The sequence below is a fragment of the Citrus sinensis genome, chromosome 2, assembly GCF_022201045.2.
Source record: "Citrus sinensis cultivar Valencia sweet orange chromosome 2, DVS_A1.0, whole genome shotgun sequence".
Classification (NCBI taxonomy): Eukaryota; Viridiplantae; Streptophyta; class Magnoliopsida; order Sapindales; family Rutaceae; genus Citrus; species Citrus sinensis.
In genome coordinates, this window is record NC_068557.1 from 330,395 (window position 1) to 352,274 (window position 21,880).

General features: G+C 36.3%; 4 protein-coding genes across 9 annotated transcripts; 1 reads left to right on the forward strand and 3 right to left on the reverse strand.

Annotated features, from left to right (window-relative positions):
- Positions 1–163: 163 nt before the first annotated feature.
- LOC102620500 (mitochondrial dicarboxylate/tricarboxylate transporter DTC) lies at positions 164–3,480 on the reverse strand. Its single transcript, XM_006488869.4, has 6 exons — positions 3,215–3,480; positions 2,851–2,934; positions 2,584–2,645; positions 2,081–2,442; positions 678–892; positions 164–533 (listed from the first exon to the last, which is right to left on the reverse strand). The coding sequence occupies exons 1-6, from the start codon at positions 3,332–3,334 to the stop codon at positions 477–479; spliced, it is 900 nt and encodes a 299-aa protein (XP_006488932.1). The 5' UTR covers positions 3,335–3,480; the 3' UTR covers positions 164–476.
- Positions 3,481–7,227: 3,747 nt separating this feature from the next.
- On the forward strand, positions 7,228–11,660 carry LOC102620032 (tubulin alpha-1 chain). The gene is made up of 5 exons (XM_006488867.4): positions 7,228–7,536; positions 9,070–9,284; positions 9,371–9,570; positions 9,849–10,357; positions 11,113–11,660. Exons 1-5 carry the CDS (start codon positions 7,424–7,426, stop codon positions 11,423–11,425), a joined length of 1,350 nt encoding a protein of 449 aa, XP_006488930.1. The 5' UTR covers positions 7,228–7,423; the 3' UTR covers positions 11,426–11,660.
- An 851-nt stretch (positions 11,661–12,511) lies between these two features.
- On the reverse strand, positions 12,512–15,002 carry LOC102618007 (ethylene-responsive transcription factor ERN1). The gene has a single exon (XM_006488938.3). The coding sequence runs from the start codon at positions 13,851–13,853 to the stop codon at positions 12,975–12,977; it is 879 nt and encodes a 292-aa protein (XP_006489001.1). The 5' UTR covers positions 13,854–15,002; the 3' UTR covers positions 12,512–12,974.
- Positions 15,003–16,578: 1,576 nt separating this feature from the next.
- Positions 16,579–21,027, reverse strand: LOC102619756 (probable splicing factor 3A subunit 1). Of its 6 annotated transcripts, none has more exons than XR_008052245.1 (5): positions 20,850–21,027; positions 18,134–20,432; positions 17,742–18,039; positions 17,033–17,310; positions 16,579–16,893 (listed from the first exon to the last, which is right to left on the reverse strand). XR_008052245.1 is itself a non-coding variant. In XM_015533490.3 (4 exons), exons 2-3 carry the CDS (start codon positions 20,297–20,299, stop codon positions 17,770–17,772), a joined length of 2,436 nt encoding a protein of 811 aa, XP_015388976.1. In that variant the 5' UTR covers positions 20,300–20,432; positions 20,850–21,027; the 3' UTR covers positions 16,579–16,893; positions 17,742–17,769. The 6 variants fall into 6 exon arrangements, 3 of the variants coding, with proteins under 3 accessions (XP_015388976.1, XP_015388975.1, XP_052290624.1); XR_008052244.1 differs by having other exon boundaries at positions 17,005–17,310; XR_008052243.1 differs by having other exon boundaries at positions 16,972–17,310.
- Between the last annotated feature and the right edge of the window lie 853 nt (positions 21,028–21,880).

The following is a 21,880-nucleotide window of genomic DNA, read 5'->3' on the forward strand; positions in this document are numbered from 1 at the left end:
TCAAGAAGATCCTAAAGGGAATCTCAATCAACTAAGATTTTGAAACATCAAAATCAAAACAAAAATCTTGAAAATGTGTAATATGAAATATTCATTCCAGTGGATAAAGCAATAGCGATAAGGAAAATTTCCCACGCAGGATCAACAGATGCCAAAAAAGGGCTCAATGCAAAGTACCTGTTTATAGAGTACAAATTTTATTTAGTTTCGACATTTTTGCTCGTAGTTTTTCCAAGAGAAGCTCTCTCTCGTATTCAAAATGGTTGTCAAAAGTATCCTACTTTAGTCACACCCAAAAAGATAATCAATCAGGCATGATGGTTCTTGAAGGTCCTACATCAATTGTGATTGTAAAGAATTCCAAACAAATGGTTTGATTTCTCAAGGTCTGAAGTGCAAAAACCGCCTGGAATACAAACAAAATGCCAATTTATTTAATACTCATTTCCAACCGAATTCTTCATTCATGTCAAAGACTACAACCCCACTTTCTTCTCAAGCTTTTGGATCTGGTTGAGGAATATCCAAGTCATCTGCAAGACCATGCATCCGTTGATCAATAAACATGAGATATCATATCTCACTTAAAATTTAGCTTTTGGTGCGAGGATATTGATATTAATCGAGGTCAAGTGCACAAGTGATAAAGAATGACAGAAGTGAGAAAGAGAGATTACCATGACATGAGGAGCAATCCGAACACAGTACACAGGGAAACCAGTGTAAAATTTGAATGGTCCACCAGCCTTGAGGGTTTTCATGGCACAGTCCATAGAGCCTGTGTATGGATACTTTCCTTGAGCATCTGGTTGCATTTTCTGAATTTGTGTTTTGACATAATCAAAGGGTAAACTGCAAGCTGAAGCAAAGAACCCTGACACTGTACTCGCCCCTGAGAACAAAAGGAAAAAGCAAGATATTAGCCACACACAGCATGAATCTTCCTCAGGATCAAAGGAAAATCATCAAAACACTTAGAACCGGCACACTACAACTTGCGCCCCTGCTTGAAAACTCCAAGGACCGCACATCCTTGATCAGATGTCTCATGATCAAGCACAACCAGTCTATAACAACCAGGATATAAGGATATAAGGGAAACCACAATTCAATTTCGCATGTCGAACTCTATTTAGGATGTTTCTCATACTTCTGACAATTGATTTACTAAAGGACCCAACTTATGACTATATCACCAACCAAAGAAGAAATATAATCAGAAACAACATCAATCACGCAAGAAAGATGAGTAAAAAGTAATTGATGATGGTCATAGTAATTGATGACAGTCATTCACATAATGTTCCAGATAAAACTAGTTTCCAAACCGATTAGATTTATAATATCAACAAATCTAGGCAGTTAACCCAAAGTAATTGACTTGTTTATCCCTAAACTAAAATAACTACCACAGTCTCGGACCACCAAAGCAAGGGCATAAAAGATGAGACCAATTAAAACGAATTACAAACTAATGATTAGTACTTGAAATGAAGAATGGGAGAATATATTAAGAATTTGTTCAGTAAGACAAACAAAGGAAAAGATGGAAATGCAAAAACTCCTTTCTCAGATATCAAAAATGTCATCTCATTACCCAAAAGGTCATGTGAACGGTATCTGGACAAATCCAAATGTGCATTGAGAGGTTGGGAAAGAGAGGGATCATTTGGCCATGAATAATAAAAGCTGAAAAGAGATCTCTAAACTAACTCCACAGTTCTAATGGAAATAAGAATTCAACACATTCGCAGTTTTGAATCCAGCACATATATTAACACTTCGCAAGATCTAATATTCATTATCCTTACTAAAAGAAAATAATAAGTAACTTATACCAAGGGCAGAGTGTAAAATTCGATCAGAAGAGATGTGCTTAATCTGGATGTAACAAATGAAAAATTCCATTTACATGAAACAATATTCATAATTTCTGTCAAAGTCTTTCGAACCTGTCTATTGCTTATGACAACCATTGAAAACCATTTTTTTTAACCCACTTGCCTATCTCAGATAATGGAAAAATAATTGAGAAGAAACTTTAGGCAAAGATAACACACTGATTGCAGAGAATACTTGCCGATTACTGTAGGAAGTTCAGACAAGCCACACGCATCTCTGAAAAACTCAACACTTTGATCGTAGGAGGCAAGCATGCCCATGTTCAATGCCATAGCTCTCACAACAGTAGGACCTGCACCTTTCCAAAGTGCTAAGACCCCTTCATCTGCAACAATACGATAAAGAGCTTGGAAGGCATTAGTGTAATTGCGGCGTTGAGCAGCAGGTAGTGTGGCATCAGCCTGCATACGGATAAGTGCCAAATCTGCTGGACTACCAACAGAAGCTCCAATAGCACCAGCAGTTAGCCCACACAAGGCTTTCTGATACAATGGAAGAGGCTTCCCGTCATTGGCTTCAATTGCTTTGTTTGTCAAGATCCTAGAAAAAAGAGAGATGGAAATCCAATAAACAGCAAATAACTATTTATTTAAGAAAAAGTAAAAAAAAATCCATGTCTCATTCTTTTTTTTTTGGTGGGGGGGGGTGGGTTGTAAAACACAAATGAAAAGAAAAACTCACCTAAATGATCCAAGACGAGCAGTGGTATATGTAGCTTGCCTGAGCAGTCCAGCAGACAACCCCTGCTCAATATAAAATAGTTTAAACAAACCTAAAGTAAGAAATCGTTTTTAGTCTAACTGGCCATGTAAGACCACATTTTGAATTTTGAAAACATGACAGTACACATTTAGGTTAAAGTCCACAGAAATGGGAGATTAGCAGTTTCTTAGTCTATCCCATTCATATCACAAAAGCTGACAAAACCAAACAAGGATCCATACAAACCTTGTAAAAGGCACCAAAACCCTCATTCTTAAGCATAGTCTTTGTCACAGTACCGGCGGATCCCTGGCCCAGCTGAATTCTCACCTGCCAACAGCAGAAAACAACCAAGCAAATGGAATCAAACATAAAATTGAAACATCAAAGAACGAAAATCCCGCAAATCAAAACAACATAAGCTTCCTAAAATACCCATCCAATCACAGATCTAAAACACATCGAAACTCAAAAGAACCCACTTGCAGCACCCAAAAAAAAAAAAAAAATCAAAACTTTAACACACTCAACAAATAAGAGTCCAATCTTTCACCCATACGACAACATAAAAACACAAACCCACATCCGCTTTCGAGTAAATTTGCATTACCTTGATCATATCGATGGGCTGAATGACACAGGTGGCAAGCATACCAGAGGCACCACCATTGACAAAAGGCTTAACGGTGGGCCATACACCAGCTGATTGTGGCTTCTTCTCCTCTCCCATTTTTTTCCTTTTGGATCCAAGAAAGCTTAAGCTGGCTAGAGAGAGAGAGAAAGAAGATTGAGTACAGACTGAGGGAGAGAGGGAGGTGTAAGGAGGCAATATAAAGAAGGGAAGCAAAAGCACCAAACCAAATACAAACCCTCCAAGGCTCCAACCAAAATTATTTATTTAATACTGCTTTAATTTTTTCTTTCTGTTTTTCTTTTTCTAAAAGTCAATTGTTGTGCTGAATTTCATTTTACATATTTTTTTCTATTTTACTTTGACTATGTCTATTTTGCACTTTATTAACATGAATATTTTATGTTTTTAATAAATTGAAAATAGCATTGATATGAACGAAAGAATTTGAACATAGGCCTTGGAGAAGTTATTAATTTTTTTTTTAAAAAAAATGACTACATAAAGAGAATGATGGTTAGTACATATTATGATAAATTAATGCACATTCAATAATTAATATGTTGTCTTTTTTTTTTTTTTGTATTCTTATTTTTGTTGGAGAACATTTTATCCTTTAATTCATTTTGAGTGATTTAATTCTTACATTTAAAATTATAAAATAAAAAGATATCAAACTTTTAATTGTATCGAGTTTAAATATGTACAAAGGTACACCACTTAATCATTTTTAATTGTAATGGAGTATTTGACTTGGATTCAACGGACCCTACCATTTTAATATGTTTTAAAAATATTTAATTTCGAGGATCTAAAATGTCAAACTATGTTGAGAGGAGCATATATAATATAATATAGAAATAAAATTAATTTGACAAGTCACTTTTTAACTTCCTCAACGTTACGCCACAGGCGTAGCCCGAGTGGCCAGGGCTGCTGCCCTCCAACTTGGAGGGCAGCAGTTCGAACCCCCACAAAAGTATTGTGGGGGTATTTCCTTCCTCAATTAATTTGAGTGAAAGTAGTCTTCTTCCTTACCCATGAGTGAGGAGTAGACATCCCTCGAATATTTGTGAGGGTTAAAATCTGGGCAGAGCTCTATTAGCATTGATGTCAGTTGGTCCCAGTAATAGTCTGATTTGTAAATATCAGTAATAGTCTCATGTATATGAGTTGTAATCTGAGCAATAGTCTCATGTAATCAAAAAAAAAAAAAAAAAAACTTCCTCAACGTTGAATAGTTTAAAGATGTTGGCCATATATGAGATGAATCATCATGTAATAAAATTTTGATTCATAGAAAATCATACAGATGTAATATAAGTCTATTCCATCTAAATAATTGTATATAAAGGACTATATTTTAACACTTTGACTTGAATTATATTTATTTATATGATTTCGGAATGGCCACTGCTATGTTACGTTGAGTGTAACATACACACACTCACAGCAACAGTAAAATGATGAGACTTGTTACTGTTGCTGTGAGTGTGTGTATGTTACACTCAACGTAACATAGGGTGACCCTTTCGGAATAGTTTATTAGGTTATTGCATTTGTTCAAGATCCATAAATTTCATGAGTTAAACATTTATTATTAAAAAAAACAAAAATTATTACAAATAATTGGGTTTTTCGCAGATAAAATATTTTTTTTTTCATCCAAACTCGTTTGTTGTTCGTTTCTTTAAAATGGAAGTTGAAGAAGTGTCAAATTTGACTTCATGCCTGGGAAAAGATTGATGGGATAGCGAACACTTTGCTTTTCCGATACCAAAAAGTTAGTATAATGCGATTTAATAAACAAATAAATAGGTAATTCTACTTTCTGTTTTTTTTCTGATTTTACTTTTTGTCGAACAACCCCATTGCTAGTGGTGCGTTGGAAATTCATTATTTAATTAATATATATATATATATATATATATGACTCAAAATATATATTCCTTTCATGAACAAAATCATTCATTGAACAAATTAATAAGCAACAATTCAATATATAACTTAGTGTTAGTTATCTTAGTTTAGTTGTTTTAGTTGATAAAACTTCTTAAATTGAAGCAAGAGTTTGGAATTTCAACTCCAACTCATATAAGTAAACAGAGGATTTAATCACTAAGAGTCCGTCTGTTATAGTTTTTCAAATAGAATTTATTAAAATAGAACTTTTATTTAAAAAAAATTAGTTTTCTAACTACTAATCAGAGTTTTTATTAAAAATTATAAAATTATTTTAATGGACAAGTTTTTTAAAACTATGATTTGAAAAAAATGAAATAAGATTGAAATAAAATTATCAAATAAGTAGAGAATATTTTATATTTTCAAAACTCAAATTTGAGTCTTTGTCGGTACTTGGTAAAGGCAAAATAATTTATTTAATCTTAAAAAACTTTAAAAAATAATAAAAATTTTAATAAGAGTTTATGAGATTAAATAAGCACTTATGACAACTAAATAAGATATACCAAACAAAATACTAATTCTATTATGCTTAATAAAGAAAGTAAATAAGATATAAAAAATAATTGAAAGTGAAAACTAGTGTTGGTGATGTAACACGAGATGGTGGCACTTAAATGCTAAGGGCTATGTAAAATGCCAACCAACTAACAAATAGTGGCTGTGCTTTATTTAATTATCTTGTTTATTTTATTTTTATTTTTATTTGTCAGATTCCGGGAATCGAATCAGGCCCATTTGAGTGGAAATTTGGGCCCGATGTGTGAATTTTTGGGTCACCTATCGGGCTTTTATGTCAGCACAGAAAAAAATTCTTTACTAAAAGCACCTCGTATATACTCTAGTTACACCCAATTCTGTTACAAACGTGCCAAGGGTGTAATAAGAACAATCGGGGATGTATTTTTATTTTTACTTTTTCTTCCAATATCCCTCATTTTAATTTGGGCTTTTGAAGCCCAAGTAAGAGCGAAAAGCCCAAACTTGTTCACTGGCCTAATTAGTCCACTGGTTTTATCTATTATCCCATATTTTAATTAAAATTGTCCCTTATTTTTAGTGCAAATAGAAAAATGCCACTTGTTTTCAAAGAGAAAAACAAAAAAATGGCTTTTTTTTAATTACTACAAAATTACAATTAAAAATCTATCGAAAATAATTTTTTTTTATGGCACAAGTATACTCAAATTTCTATTATCATATTAAAATATATACAACGATTATCTGATTCCATGTTGTCAAATGCTCAAAAAACTTGTTGACTCATGCTCATTATTTATGACATTCAATTAAAAAAAATATAGACAAAGAAAGAGGCTCGAATTATTATTATTATTATTATTTTCCATGAATCATTGAAGTGGGAGGAAAAAAAAAAAAAAAAAAAAGGAAAGAAAACAACGAAGCAATACTCGGAATGACGTGTTAACTAACAACAGCTCATTAAATGGCCTTTTTGTAGTTTTTTGACGCGCACATGACCAACACTGGCCTGCCAATTTCACTTTCCTATTTCACCCGTAAAAAATTTGGTAATTTGTTTTTGTTTATTAAATTTTAAAAATTATCAAAAATTTATTTAAACCTGATTTTTTCATTTAAATCACATGGAATGTGGACCAAATTTGACTATTGGATTAAATTTAACCACAAAAATTTGGAAAAAAAATAAAACCCAAATGCTCTCGAAGAGAATTCTACCTCACATAAAAAAAAAAAATTTCTCTTTGATATAATCAACAAAAATTAAAAAAATAATATAAAAAAACACTAGTACAAGACTACAAGCAGCGGATAAAGAATGACTTATATAAAAATAAAAAAGAAGAAATTACTTAAATATTTTTTAATAAATAAAAAAAGGTCAATAACGTAATTTGACATAGCCGGCTGGTAAAGTGGACCAGGGGACAAGGCTGGAGCCAATTGTCATATCCGGACTCCAAATTCTCATCAAATCACATTTAACGTCGACCAGATTCGCTCGCCAAAGTGTGTGTGTGTGTGTGTGTGTGTGTGTGCGCGTGTGTTTATATATATATATATATATATATATATTTATAAGGGCTAAGACCTAAAATGCATACTGAGCAATACAAGATCATTTTCGCCGGTTTTTGAGATCGAACAACGTGGTTTAGCTTTAAAGTGTAGGGGAACAGAAAGGAAAAGGGAGGAAATTAGGGTTCTTGGGCTTGTGGGTATTTTGAAAAAGGCAAAGAAATGAGAGAAATTATAAGTATACACATTGGGCAAGCTGGGATTCAAGTGGGGAATTCATGCTGGGAGCTTTATTGCCTAGAACATGGCATTCATCCTGATGGCATGATGCCCAGGTATATTTTGTACATGCCCTTCTTGATTTTTTGTGTTTACTGTTAAATGTGCTTGTTACGATCAGAGCATTTGTGACTCAATTTTGAGTTTTGACCGTTTTCAGTCTGGATGATTGTTAGTGTTGATTTTGATTATACCCTCTTGATTATGTGTTATGAGCATGTAAAGATCAAAACTTGTTGCAATGTGATGGTGAAATCATGTTTTTTCTTTATTGTAAAATGGCTAAGTTTTTTGGTCTGGATGAACGTTGAAGTTGAATTTGACTATAACCTCTTGGTTTTTGTATGTAATTTTTGTTAATGAGCATGTAAAGATCTAAACTTTGTGGCTGGATTTGTGGGGATGTGATGGTGAAATTCTGGGCTTCCTTGGTGGGGTTTATTGTAACTGTAGTGTAGAGTTGAGCTTTGAGTTTGGATGTGTATTAAAATTTGTCTTGATTCTGCCCGAGCTTTTGTCCCTTTCTTCATCAGCTTCAACCTCTGGACGTGTAAAGATCTAAACTTTGTGGATTTACTGCAATTCATGTTAAAAATGGACATGTAAAGATCAAAACTTTGTGGGTTTATTGCAATTATTTTTAAAAATGGACGTGTAAAGATCAAGACTTTGTGGGTTTACTGCATTTTTTGTCAAAAATAGACATTTAAAGATAAAAACTTTGTGAGTTTAATGCATTTATTGTTAAAAATGTTCGTGTTTTGAGTCTCTTTGAGTGCTAAAATTGATTTTGACCTATGATGTGTGTGTATTTTTGTGAATGAACATATAAAGATCAAGAATTTGTGGCTGAATTTGTTGGGATGTGATGGTGAAATCATTGATTTTCTTGGTGGGTTTACTGTAAAAAGTTGAAATCTGGATGAGTGTTGTAGTTAATCTTGATTATATTAAGCTGAATTTGTAGGGATGTGAAGATGGGATTACGTTTTAGGGTGGGTTCATTGCATTTGATGTATTGTGTTTGTTCTGTGAGTTGGGATGGGAGTATCAGTTGAGTATTTGCTTTATTCGATGTAAATGTTGTTTAATAGGCTTTTAAAGACCAAAACTTTTTCATGGACTTATTGCATTGTGAAACATGTTAAGTATTTCCTTTATATGTGTTTATTAAATGAGATTGGATGGGCATAAAGTTGATATTTCTTTTTTCAATTTACAGTGCAACAAACCTTTGTAGAGCGATTAATCGGAAGGACACAAAATTTAATTTTGTAATTTAATGATCTATGTATTAATAAAAATAAAAATAATATTTATGCACAATACTGTCTAAGTATCTGTGATGTTTTTTGGTGTAATGAAAAAATTAGAGCTATTTAAGGTGATAAAGCTGCATTATATCAATATAGCAGTTAAGAATTGGGTTCTCAATCTCTCTTTTTACATTGTATGACTTATTTTCTGTTCAATAAAATAATTTCTTTGTTTTCTTCTTCGTTGAATGTTTGTGCATTGTGGTTTTATTATGGTTACACAGTTTTAGTTGAAAACAATGACGACCTTTGAAAATTTTGGTGTGCGTGCAGTGACAATACAATAGGTGTAGCCCATGATGCCTTCAATACATTCTTCAGTGAAACCAGTGCTGGCAGGCATGTGCCCAGAGCTGTGTTTGTTGATCTTGAACCAACTGTCATTGATGAAGTTAGAACGGGTAGCTACCGCCAGCTTTTCCACCCAGAGCAGCTTATCTCTGGCAAGGAAGATGCTGCTAACAATTTTGCAAGAGGGCATTATACTGGTAATTACTGTTGTTTGTCATTTGCATGAATGACATTTGCATTGGATAGTTTTGTGGTTTTGATTGATTGTTGCTTTGTTGTGCAGTTGGGAAGGAAATTGTGGATCTTTGCCTTGATCGTGTTCGAAAGTTATCTGATAACTGCACTGGGTTGCAAGGGTTTTTGGTGTTCAATGCTGTTGGGGGTGGTACTGGTTCCGGTCTGGGGTCGTTGTTACTGGAACGCCTATCTGTAGATTATGGAAAGAAGTCAAAGCTTGGCTTCACTATCTACCCTTCTCCTCAGGTACCTATACCAGTTGTTGACTTCAAGCCATGATGATGTACTCCAATTTCTTTCCATTCATCATTTGTTATTTGCATTTGGTGACATGGATGAAGAAATTATAAGCCGTGTGCTTGTCTGGACTTTGGACCATTTTAATAAGTATGGCATCAAAAATTAGGATCCATAGCTTTTATCAGTCTATTTTTCTAGGAATGGTCACTCTCTTGCTATTTATTATACATGCATATGTACAGATATGTTATAACTTCATTGATTTGTACCATATTATATTTCAGGTATCAACAGCAGTTGTGGAGCCTTATAACAGTGTTCTGTCTACTCATTCCCTTCTTGAACACACAGATGTTGCTGTGCTATTGGACAATGAAGCTATTTATGACATCTGCAGGAGATCCCTGGATATTGAGAGGCCAACTTACACTAATTTGAATCGATTGATATCTCAAATCATATCATCTTTGACAACTTCATTGAGGTTTGATGGAGCTATTAATGTTGATATTACAGAGTTCCAGACCAACCTTGTACCGTATCCTCGTATCCATTTCATGCTTTCATCATATGCCCCTGTCATCTCTGCTGAAAAAGCATACCATGAACAGCTTTCAGTTCCAGAGATCACAAATGCAGTCTTTGAGCCCTCAAGCATGATGGCCAAATGTGACCCCAGGCACGGGAAGTACATGGCTTGCTGCTTGATGTACCGAGGAGATGTTGTCCCCAAGGATGTTAATGCCGCTGTTGCCACTATCAAAACTAAGAGGACCGTGCAATTTGTTGACTGGTAAGGAAACTTACAGAATTTCCCGCCATAAACTGAGTAATTTTGAATAGATGGATTAACTATTCCTTTATAATTCAACTTCCAATAATGGTATCCATGGTTCTTTATGAAATTGCTTTCATTGAAAGCAAACCATCTTTGGACAACATTTATAGAAATTGGTTTGGTAAAGGCCAGATGATTCTGTAAGTGGATCTTGTTATCCGCGTTCTGTGCATGTGAATTAAGATTCACAATCACCTATTTATTGAAGAACAATGCGTATGGATGACTACATTGATTTTCCAACTTAATTTCAAATTAGTTGACAAGGTTTATGGCTTTCGTCGATAATTTCTTGTCGAGTAGACTGGGTAACAAGAGAGCATAGATTATTAGTTCTTGTATATATAACCTCTGATTGAAAGCAATCCATCTTGGACAACATTTTTAGAAATTGGTTTGGTAAAGGCCGGATGATTCTGTAAGTGCATCTTGCTATCCACGTTATGTGCATATGAATTAAAATTCACAATCACCTATTTATCGAAGAACAATGCGTATGGATGACTACATTGTTTTTCCAACTTAATTTCAAATAAGTTGACAAGGTTTATGGCTTTTTTGATAATTTCTTGTGTAAATTGGGTAACAAGAGAGTATTCTTGTATGTATAACCTCTTATTGAGGTTGCCAAAGCAACCTCAAGAATTTATATTACTTGTTTGATGTGCAACATTATAACTACTCTAACATTTGTCTATTTGGAATTACAGGTGCCCAACTGGCTTCAAATGTGGTATTAACTATCAGCCTCCAACTGTTGTACCTGGAGGTGACCTGGCCAAGGTTCAGCGAGCTGTTTGCATGATCAGCAACAACACAGCAGTGGCTGAAGTGTTCTCTCGCATTGATCACAAATTCGATCTCATGTATGCCAAGAGGGCATTCGTCCACTGGTACGTTGGTGAAGGCATGGAGGAAGGTGAATTCTCAGAAGCACGTGAAGATCTGGCTGCTCTTGAGAAAGATTATGAGGAAGTTGGTGCAGAAGGAGTTGATGATGAGGATGATGGTGAAGAATATTGATGTACTGCTTCTGCTGTAAACTATGAAGATGAGAAATATGTACATTTTGCAAGGGCATTTATGTGGAAATTTGTTGAGAAATGTGAGGGTCTGTACTCAATGCTTAGTCCCTTGCCTTTTTATTGCTTTGTTTCTTTCGTGTAGACTATTTCCTTTTGCTGTTGAACTCTCAAAATTGTGCCAATATTGTGATTCGTGGTGCTTTTAATGGTATCAGTGAAGTGATATTTTAGAATTATAAGTTGCATATTGTTTCTAACAGAAATGTTGCATATCTCTGTCAATGATATTTCAATATTTTGACTATTGTTAATTGCATACCCTCAAGTCCTTGCCATTCTTCTTATAGTGAAGAGTTAAGATATGGCTGCTATTTGTGATTGCTGGATGCGTGGATTTTTTAATATTCCTATCAATTATTTTGCGTTATATATGCGAAAATGTACCAATCTGGTGTGGTTTGTTTCTGAAAGATTATTACATAATCAAGCTGCTCTAGAACATTCTGCTTCATTTCAGGATCTTTGCTCTGTACTTCTGTGTTGAAATTTTGGTGGTTTGGAAATGGTGTGCTTTGAAGAAACCATTTCGTTTTGTTTTTATCCTCTGCAATATGAGGTCACTCTATGGGTGCTGGAAACGAAATGTAACCTTTTCTTTTCTTTTCTTTTCTTTTTTGAATGGATGAAATTTAACTTTTGATCTAAAGAAAAATGCGGAATCAAGAGAAGCAGCTTCATTATTTCTGTTTTCGTCTAGTATCACAAGCGTATGCGGTTGTCCATGCATTATAATGTTGATGGCAGCAGCCAGCAGTGCATGTTTGCGTTGCCTGTGCTCTTTAAAATCCTGAATGATTTATATGAAGCTTGAAGAGTACAGCCAGTGACAAGCACTTAATTTCTTTTTTATTCATAATCCCACGACTGTTTGCCTGCAACTAGAAGCTTTCTGTTTCATCGAGGTTTTTCACAATCTGCCAATCCATCAATTGCCTGCAACTAGAAGCTTTCTGTTTCATCGAGGTTTTTCACAATCTGCCAATCCATCAATTAAGTTTAGGCTTGATTGTTTGATGCAGCTGATTTTCTTGAGTAAAACCATGTCCATAAGCTCAACAAGAAGTGTTCATATGCTCAATTTAAGAGGGGAATTATTTGGCGGAATAGACAACAAATGTCGTTCACAGTTTTAATATGCAACGGGTGAAGCATAAAAAGAACTATCATTTCTACATAATTCTCATAACTGGATATCTTAAGCTGCCACAAAGTTTAGGAGAGTCGACGATGGGATTGTATTATTTCTGAGGGAACATCTCCGCACCAGATTCCAATTCTAAGTAAACCGAACTGGTTTCAAAACTAATCAACTACTTGTCCTAGAAACAACTGACAATAAACTATAGATCACTGCAACGTGTTAGTATCATGTGTTTTTATACTTCGATGATTCAAGCCTCTTCATTACTTCACTGGCCACAGATACATTCTCAAGAAATTCATTCAAAACATAAATGAATATATGTTTCTTTCTACATTCTATGCATTCAAAATTCATAACATTGAGAAAACAAGAGAGAGCTTTGAGACATAGTGGGCAGATCCCAGAGAGCGTGGCTGGGATCAAATGCATTTTCCAGGTGCTGATTCAATCCATTCATAGCATACAGCGATGCCGAAATCTGTCTCTCTACCTTCATATGTTCGAATTCTGAAAGCTCGATGTCAAACTGTTCAGGAAAAAAAGCAGCAACAGCATGTTTATTGGGCAACTGAATCCCCCCTTGAGCCAGTGGAAGCGGATCTAACCCAGCCGGGAATGGCCATGAATGATAAAACTGAGTACTGCTGCTGGCTTCAAAATCCCCAATGCAGCTGCTCAAGTCTGGCCTATATGCATCATCAAAGATAAGGCCATCTTGTTTCATGCCCTGATATATAAAACTGTCATAGCTGTTGTTGGATAGAAAGCTATCATTGCTACTATTAGAACTACCAAGACTGCTATTATTGTCACAAACTATAGTACTTGGTTTTATGGGGGCTGTTGTGTTGCTGCCGGTGCTGGTTGTGGTTGATGGGGAGCTTTGTTTTAAGCTCCTTTTGTGATTAAGCAGGTTCCTGATCTTCAAAGAGATATGGGAGTTGGTAAACACAGGAGTGGCAAAGTTGGTTCGAGTATTTGATCCTCGGAGAAGGCAAGCAGCTTCATCATAAGCACGAGCGGCTTCTTCAGCTGTCTCAAAGGTGCCAAGCCACATTCTTATCTTCTTTGTTGTGTCTTTAATCTCTGCTACCCATTTGCCTGAAGGCCGTTGTCTCACCCCAACAAATTTGCTTTTGTTGCCAGGGTTTGTGCTGCTTTTGGCCTTGATTTTGGCTGATGAAACACCCTTTGGGCGCTGCCTTTGAACTTGTTGTCCCATTGAAAATATGAAAGAGAAGCTATGAATCAATGGTGAGTTAAAAAAGTGCTTCTTATATAGGAGATGACATTAAGGTCCAGAAGTTATTATTGGTAGTGGGTTGCTCGTCTTGTATTCTTGTCAGCATGTCTATTAGTTTTGTTCGTTTTGAAGGGCGACTGATCTTCCAACGTTAAGGCTAAGGGTGCGTTTGGGACCATTTCTAAGACAACCAAAAGCACTTCCAATTATTAAAAACAGTTATGTGCTTATATTATAGAACTTTTTTTTAATTATTATTATTATAATGATAAAAATAAAAAAAAAACGTTTCCAAACAATGCTTAAAACTTTACTTGATGATATCTCCAAGGGTCATGATTTGTGACATGCTAGCCATTTGCTATATTTCGAAAGCAAGAGTCAACTCTCTGAGTTGTAAATATCAAAGTGATTTTTCTAATGGAACCTGCGTTGCTGTCCTCTTCTTCTTCACTCTCAGTTGGTCAATGATTAAACATAAGCAAAATTCGTGAGATGCATAAAGTCATGACATTTGGAGATTTTAAGCCTAATGTTGATGTAACCAAATTATATATAAATAAATAAATAAATAAAAGAAGGGAGAAAGCAAATGGGGAATCTCATAAGGCATGCTGCATTTGGTGGAATGGAATCTCTTTTCAAAACTACACGACAAATTCGAACTTTTTGGATGAATTGAAAGCACTTTCTCCTGATGGTCTTATCTGTAATCCAAATGAATTAACATTTTGGATGCTTCTCTAAAAGCATGCGTTTCCCTTTACAAAACATCAACAAACATTGGTGATTCAAATGCAGAACATATACGCAGCCTGATTGATGCTCATGGGAAGTACCTCTACAACAGCCATTTGTTTTTTTAAGAAAGAAAAAAATCTTTTAAAAGTAACATACGTGCGTGCACAAGATAACATTTTGATTATTGTGAAGAAAAAAAAAGTGTTGCAAATTCTTCTTGAATGTTATATAGAGGAACTATCTACTGCTAAGCAAATTTATTCATAAGATGAAGGGTTTGAGTCTCTTTATAGTTGTGACTGAAAACTCCAAGAAAATAAACCATGTACTAAAGACATAACATTAAATTATATATGAAAGTTTTTTTTTTGTTTGCCGGGGGGGGGGGGGGGGTTGCAATTATCATGTCCATATTTGGAAACACACTTTATCATTATTTATAATTAGGGGTACATCAATAGAAAAAACACATAATCTAGTTGACATTTGAGATCAAAGCCGTTTAAAGAAATAAAAATCCTTAATAATTGTTAGAAATATTTTGAAGGTTGAACTTGACATGCCAATAACATAATCTAATTGACATAAGATATTATTAACGATGCTTTTAAAGTAATTGGAGGCACTTTCAATGAAGATTCTTTTCAGTACATGACAACTTATAACTTTTGAAGGCAGGTGAGAGTAGGTTTTTTCAAACCATTCAAAATAAAAATGTGTCCATCACATCATACAAGGAATCAAGCTTACACTGCCAGCCCCTGTAAAATTGAAACAAGCACCTCAGAAATATAAAAACTAAGGGACATGCTGCATCGAAGATTAGGGATGGCAAAAATCCCCACGGGGACGGGTACCCTCGGGGATTTTCCCCATTCGGGGAGGGTACGAGGATAATTTTATACCCAATTTTTTATTCGGGGAGGGGACGGGGAAAATTTTTTACCCAATTTTTTATTCGGGGAGGGGACGGGGATGAGGTGGAATCCCCATCCCCTACCCATTTCCCCATTTTAATTTTTAATTTTATTTTTATTTTTAAAATTACTAATAAATAAATAACAAAATTATAAATATTGTTAAAAATAATAAATATCAAAATAGTTGTATGTTGGGAAAGTGGTCACCCTTTGCCGGGAATTAGTTGAAGAGTATTAATTGAAGTTTTCACCAACTGTTTATTGCTTTGATTATACTGGTAGTAGTTCTTCTACTAGATCTACAGGAGATTCTTATAAGAAAGCAACCAAATGGATGATAGGTTTTGATGATTATGTAAACAATGGAGATTGTGCAGTTGTTGCAGATGAATTAGATTCATATTTGGATGAGAAAGTTATACCTCGGATGGAAGATTTTAATATTTTGAATTGGTGGAAGACAAATGCTAATAGGTATCCTACATTAGCTCAAATTGCTAGAGATATTTTGGCAATTCCAATTACAACAGTTGCTTCTGAATCAGCTTTTAACACTAGTGGTAGAGTTGTGAGCCCATACCATAACAGACTTCATCCAAGCACATTGGAGGCCTTAATGTGCTGTCAAAGTTGGTTACGAGCTTACAATAGCGGTATGAGTTTATTTTAATATGATTAATTTAAAATCGAAAATAAAAAAATGTATTAGACTATTAGTTATTCGGGGACCGGGGACCCTCGGGGATCCCCTGTTATTATTCGGGGAGGGGATGGGGATTCTCTCAAGCAATTCTGACGGGGACGGGGACATATGTAAAATATCGGGGATGGGTATGGGGAGATTGGTCCCCTCCCCTCCCCTCCCCATTGCCATCCCTATCGAAGATCAGGTCTTAAACATGTCCTAAACCATTTCAGCTGTTATCTACACTTCTGTTCTGCATTTTAACTGTCATAACAAATCGGTCAGTTGGTTGAACTTAAACCAAAGCTCCAAGTATCAATCAAACATGGGGGAAAGAAACTGATTTTTACAGTAAAAGAGAACCAAAAAAGGAACTCTATCTATTGCATCGAGTCATTCTTGGCAAAAATGCCGCGTCCACTTAAGTGTTCTTCTACCAAAGACACAAAGATAACCACTGAATCACCTGGAGATCAGGTCAGGTGCATGCCAATGAAACATTAACATCTTCAATGCCTGGAGCCAATTAATGCCAATTCATCATTCAGGTGGCTTGAACTACAATAAAATCTGCTAGGTTATAACTAAGATGGCAAAATAAGCAGAAAGAATGTATTCCCAAAAGGGAAAAAAAAATTGAATCTGCTGCCTCCAACTTGCAAACAAATCAGTGCTGCAAAGAAAAACAAAAATGGAAGGTTCAAAGAAGAGCAGTAATGTTTAAATCAAACAAGAAAGGTAAACACTTTACTTCTAGTGACCAGGAGGATCTAGACCACCAAACCTGCCTCGGTTTGATCCAAAAAATAAACCTGATAAATTCCACAGAAACCGCTATGTTTCCATAAAAAAGTTGCTTTTTCTGATGCATGGAAGCAAAAGCATGAGTACATCCCAAGAAGCACTTGCTATAAACTAGTCAAGGTGAAAAAAGGGATGCGATATGCTACAAATTGGGCAATAAGCCCATACCGACCAGTCACACCATATGAAGTTTCAGGATGCTACAAACAAACTAGAGAAGCCTTCTACTCATCATCCATACATCCAGGTGCATGAACATGCTCCCTATGAGGTGACAACCTGAATCCTAGCAAACAATAAAAGACCTTTGAATCACTATGTTTACCAGGACAGAAAATAACAATGACATAACTCAAAATGCACAGCAATAAATACTATAATTGCATATATTCAAAACCAAGACACTCCTACACCCGGACAATGCAAACCACAATATGTAGTAGTATCATAAGTGGATTACTCGTCTCTGCCTGAGCAAAAGGAACTCCTCTGATTCCCATTGCTCTTATAGAGTTGCCAAGAAGCTGGTTCTGAAGCAGACATTAATTTACCATCAGTTCCATGACAACAACAATAGGGTCTCAAATACTTATCCCAAAGAAAAATAAGCAATACAACATCCCACATATAGCATCAATGCAGGTTGAGTTATAAAACTGTTGTTATACATGGAAAAATGGAAAAGTCTTAGGGTAAGAAGGCAGTTCCAACAAAAACCTCAAGTATAGCCCCATTAAGAAGCCCATTATCTCTTTCTACCACCCCGCTCTCTCAAAGAAAGAGTTAGTGTTTCCCCTGTTGTGACATTATAATATGCAAGTGACATATTATCCTTCAGAAAACCAGCTTTTCCACTCAATTTCTGTTTGTTTGCAGGAAGTTGAATCTCCCCAGAAATTTTCTCTTTCAAACTGCCAACAGTTTCAGATAAGGACTGCATTGTAATCTCCAGAAGTTGCCCTTTCAGATTTCCTTCATCAACATTGGGAACAGCCACGGTGACGCGAACAGGTCCCTACAAAAAAGCACCATGTAAATCAGCTAAAATGCAATATAAAGACAAACTTAACGGCATTATATGAAAGAAGCAGTTTCAAGAGCAACCATACCGGATGCTGTGCCAGAAATTGATCTTCAGGAATAAGCATAGAATCATCAAGCTTCTGCCTCTTTGGCTCCGGCTCTTCTGGAAGTGGCGGCGGAGCTTCAGTTGGAGGTGGAGGAGGCATCCCATGAGGCAAAGGTGGTGGCTGCATCATAGTCACAGGAGGTGGTGCAGGGCCCGGGAGATGGGCAAAATGTTGCGGAACTTGCATATGAGTAAACTGAGATCCAGGAGGCGGTGGGACATGCACACCAGATGGATTCATGGAAATCGATGGTGGCATTGGGGGTGGTCGACTCATCATAACAGGTGGCTGTCCACCTATAGGCATTGAAGGAGGGTTTGGGGGCATTGATGGAATCCCTTGCATAGTGAACTGCCTCTGTTGAGGAACTGGGATCCCACCACTAGTGGGTGTTGAATACTGGACTGTGTTTGGAGGCACACGAGGAAGATTCAAGGCTAGTCCCGGTGGTGGGGGAAGAGGACGCAAAGAAGGCACACCAGGTCGAGGAGGAGGAGCTGCTGGACCGGGTAGATTCGAGGAATCGCTGTTAGCTGCACTGTTTTGATCATCTCCATTAATATTTTGAGACATGGCTTGGTTTGCTGTACGCCCAATGCTACTAGTATGACCATCCCATATGACTTGCTTTGGTTGCTCATCTTTCTTCTTCTCAATCTCTGCTTTGACTGCATTAGAAACTTCTTCCTCTGTGGTACCAAAGATATCAGGCCGTAAACGTGCAAGCCCAACAATATTTCTGGAAATCTCATCATCCTGAGCAAGAGTCGTCTCCCGAATCTTAGCGAACATCCTTTCTTTTTGCTCCTTGTACTTGGGATCAATGAGGGAAATTCTCATGTGCTCAGACATTTCACTAATGGGAATTAGCTCACCAGTAATGGGGGAAATAACAAACTTTGTGGGGTCTCTTTCAGCAGGGATCCTCTCCTCAGGTCTCTTCCAGTTCTTTACAATTCTCATTGGTGGTTCTGGATCCTCATTAGCCTGCATCTCCTTTCTTTCGACATCATTTTCTTCAAGACTAGCTGCCCTCATGCCCTCTTCAACAAGCTGCACCTCTTCTTCATCCATCTCCATTTCTACCTCCTTTCCAGGTTCAACAATTTCATCTTCTTCCATAGAAGACATCTTGCTCTTCCTAATAACCTCCTCAAGACTCATTGGCACAGGTAGGTCCTCATCCTCGTCATCTGCAAAGTCTATCGTCTCAACAACAACAAAATCATGCCAATCAATCATAGCCATTTGCATCCTCTCCTGCTCAATCTCGTCCTCAGCTTTTTGCCTCGCCTGCTCTTGTGAACGTTCCCATTCCAGGCGATGCAAGCACCGTTCAAGCACAGTTGTCATGTCAAGAACGCTATTCTTCAATTTCTCAGTCAATCCCTTTGGTGGCATCAACACTTTAGAATATGCATCTGCAAGTTGAGTGAAAAAAGTAAACATACTATGCGTTGGTTTCAGAAAGTGGAACTGAGGATTGTTTATCTCTCTACTAGTCAATCCTGTCAAGAATGATTTTCCATTTCTAGCTACAAACTGGGCAGTCAGCTTAATAATGTCAAGTTCTTCGCCAGTAATCCCTTCGGGAAGCCGCACGGTATACTGCTCGGCTTCAGGGGGCTCAAGGACCTTCTGTACAGGTAGTTTAAATGGAAGAGCCGGCTCAGTCTTTGCAGCTGCATCACTACCATCAGCAGCCACCGCAGATGGCTCTGACTCAGGTGCAGCAGAATCCATGGGCTCTGAAGAAGGTTTCTGGGCAGAAGATTGATTCTGCGCACGAAATTCAGACAGCCGATGTTGGTAATATGCATGATAAGGATCTGAACTAGTCAAAAAATTGAACTTGGCATTATTAGCATTGTTCGCAATGATCCTCTTCTCAAATTCTGGTCCATTCTTAGCGACGAACTGAGCAGTTTTGTCAACAATATTTCTGATATCTGGAGGAGGATGAATAATTCCAATTGTTCTCGTGTGGGTTGCAACCGATGCAGGAGCAGCGTTAGCATTGGTCTGCTCCTCGTTTGATGGTTTCTCCTGCGTATACTTTTCTGACACCTGAGATGGAGGAAGAGGACCAAGATCTCCATCGGAAGGAGGTGCTGGAAGAGTCAAGATTGGCGACACTCCTGGCATTGTTTTTGCAAGAAGCAGTGACTTATTTCAGAATTTATAAACCGTCTTGTATCAACACAATTTCAAGCTAAGTTTGTTATCTGAAATATCTATCAATTTTTTTTTAACACTTCAGTCAAGGAAAAAATCTAACCTGCAAAAACCACACAAAAATCCGAGCAATAGTTAGGGAGGGAATAATAAAGTCTAATGTAATAATAAAAAAACTTGAAACTTTAGCTTTATCCAGCATTCCAATAGATTACAAAGTGAAGTTAATTAAAGCCACAAGTTTGCATTAAATATTACCAGCTCAGTAAGTCCCTACATCGTTAAATCAATAATTTGAAAACTCAATCGTGAAACAAACACGCGATCAAAAGATTCAGCAACTACAAAAAAAAAAAAAAACCTAAACTATTTGCAAATAATTCGTGGCCACACACACGCACATCATTGGATGAAAACCAAATTCTTAGCAAACCCACGTGCCATAATGCAACCCCAAACTTGATTCACTTAAAAAATAATGAAAGTTTAATAAAACCAGAGTTAGGGTTGAAAATTTAACCTTATGAGGCTGATATGAGAGTAAAATTTGGCGCGAAAACGACGAATGGCCGGAACGGTGCCGTTGTTGATGGTTTGCCGACGCCGCCCTCGTGGGAGGTGCAAATCGGGCTATCACTGAGAAGATTGAGAATTAGGAAGGTTTTTTTTTTCCTGGGGTACAAAATTATTATTAGGGTGGATGAACGGAGTCGGTTAGGACTTGGGAGGAAAATGAAAAGTCGAAAAGGGTAGAATTGTCTTTACATGAAAAGCACACTGGAAGTCTAGAAGTGGCTTATTTTGGTTGGGCCCAATTTGAAGCAATGGGCCGAGCCAGGCAAACGTATAATGGATGTATTGGGTATCAACTTGACCCGTTTGGGTATAATTTGTAAGACCACTAATTACGGAGGGTAGAAATCCTTGGTACAGAGTTTAAGGGAATTTTTTTTCTCATTCAAAAAGGATACATGGACAATTTTTTACTCAATTTCTTATTCAAAAAAGGAATGAGGATGATTTTTATCTAATTTTCAAGAAAAGGATGTAGATGAGACAAAATCCTCACCCCCCTTTTTTCATTTTAATTTTTAATTAAACTTTTATTTTCTAGAATTATTAGTGAATAAATAATAAAATTTAAATTGTAAAATATGAAATATTGGCATAAATAAAAAATATCAAAATATTTATATAAATAATATAAATATTAATTAATATAAAAACTTTAATGTAATTTAAACTTAACCACAGCCTAAAATCTACTACAATCTCACAAGACCATAATCTACAAATAAAACGCTAAGTCATTCTCTCACGTACTCACTCATCCTTTCCAAATTATTCATGCCGCATCCAGCACCTTGTTCATCCTCATCTCATCGTAACCTAGTAATATGTAGCATCATCAGTGACTGAGTAGCCCAGCATTGTTAGCCAGCAGCCCCGCTCACAGCATTCGTTGTGCCATAGTCGGTGGCCAAGAGGTATCACAGCTCATGGACAGCACTCACGTCAATATTTTATAAAAAATCACAATATTTGAATATT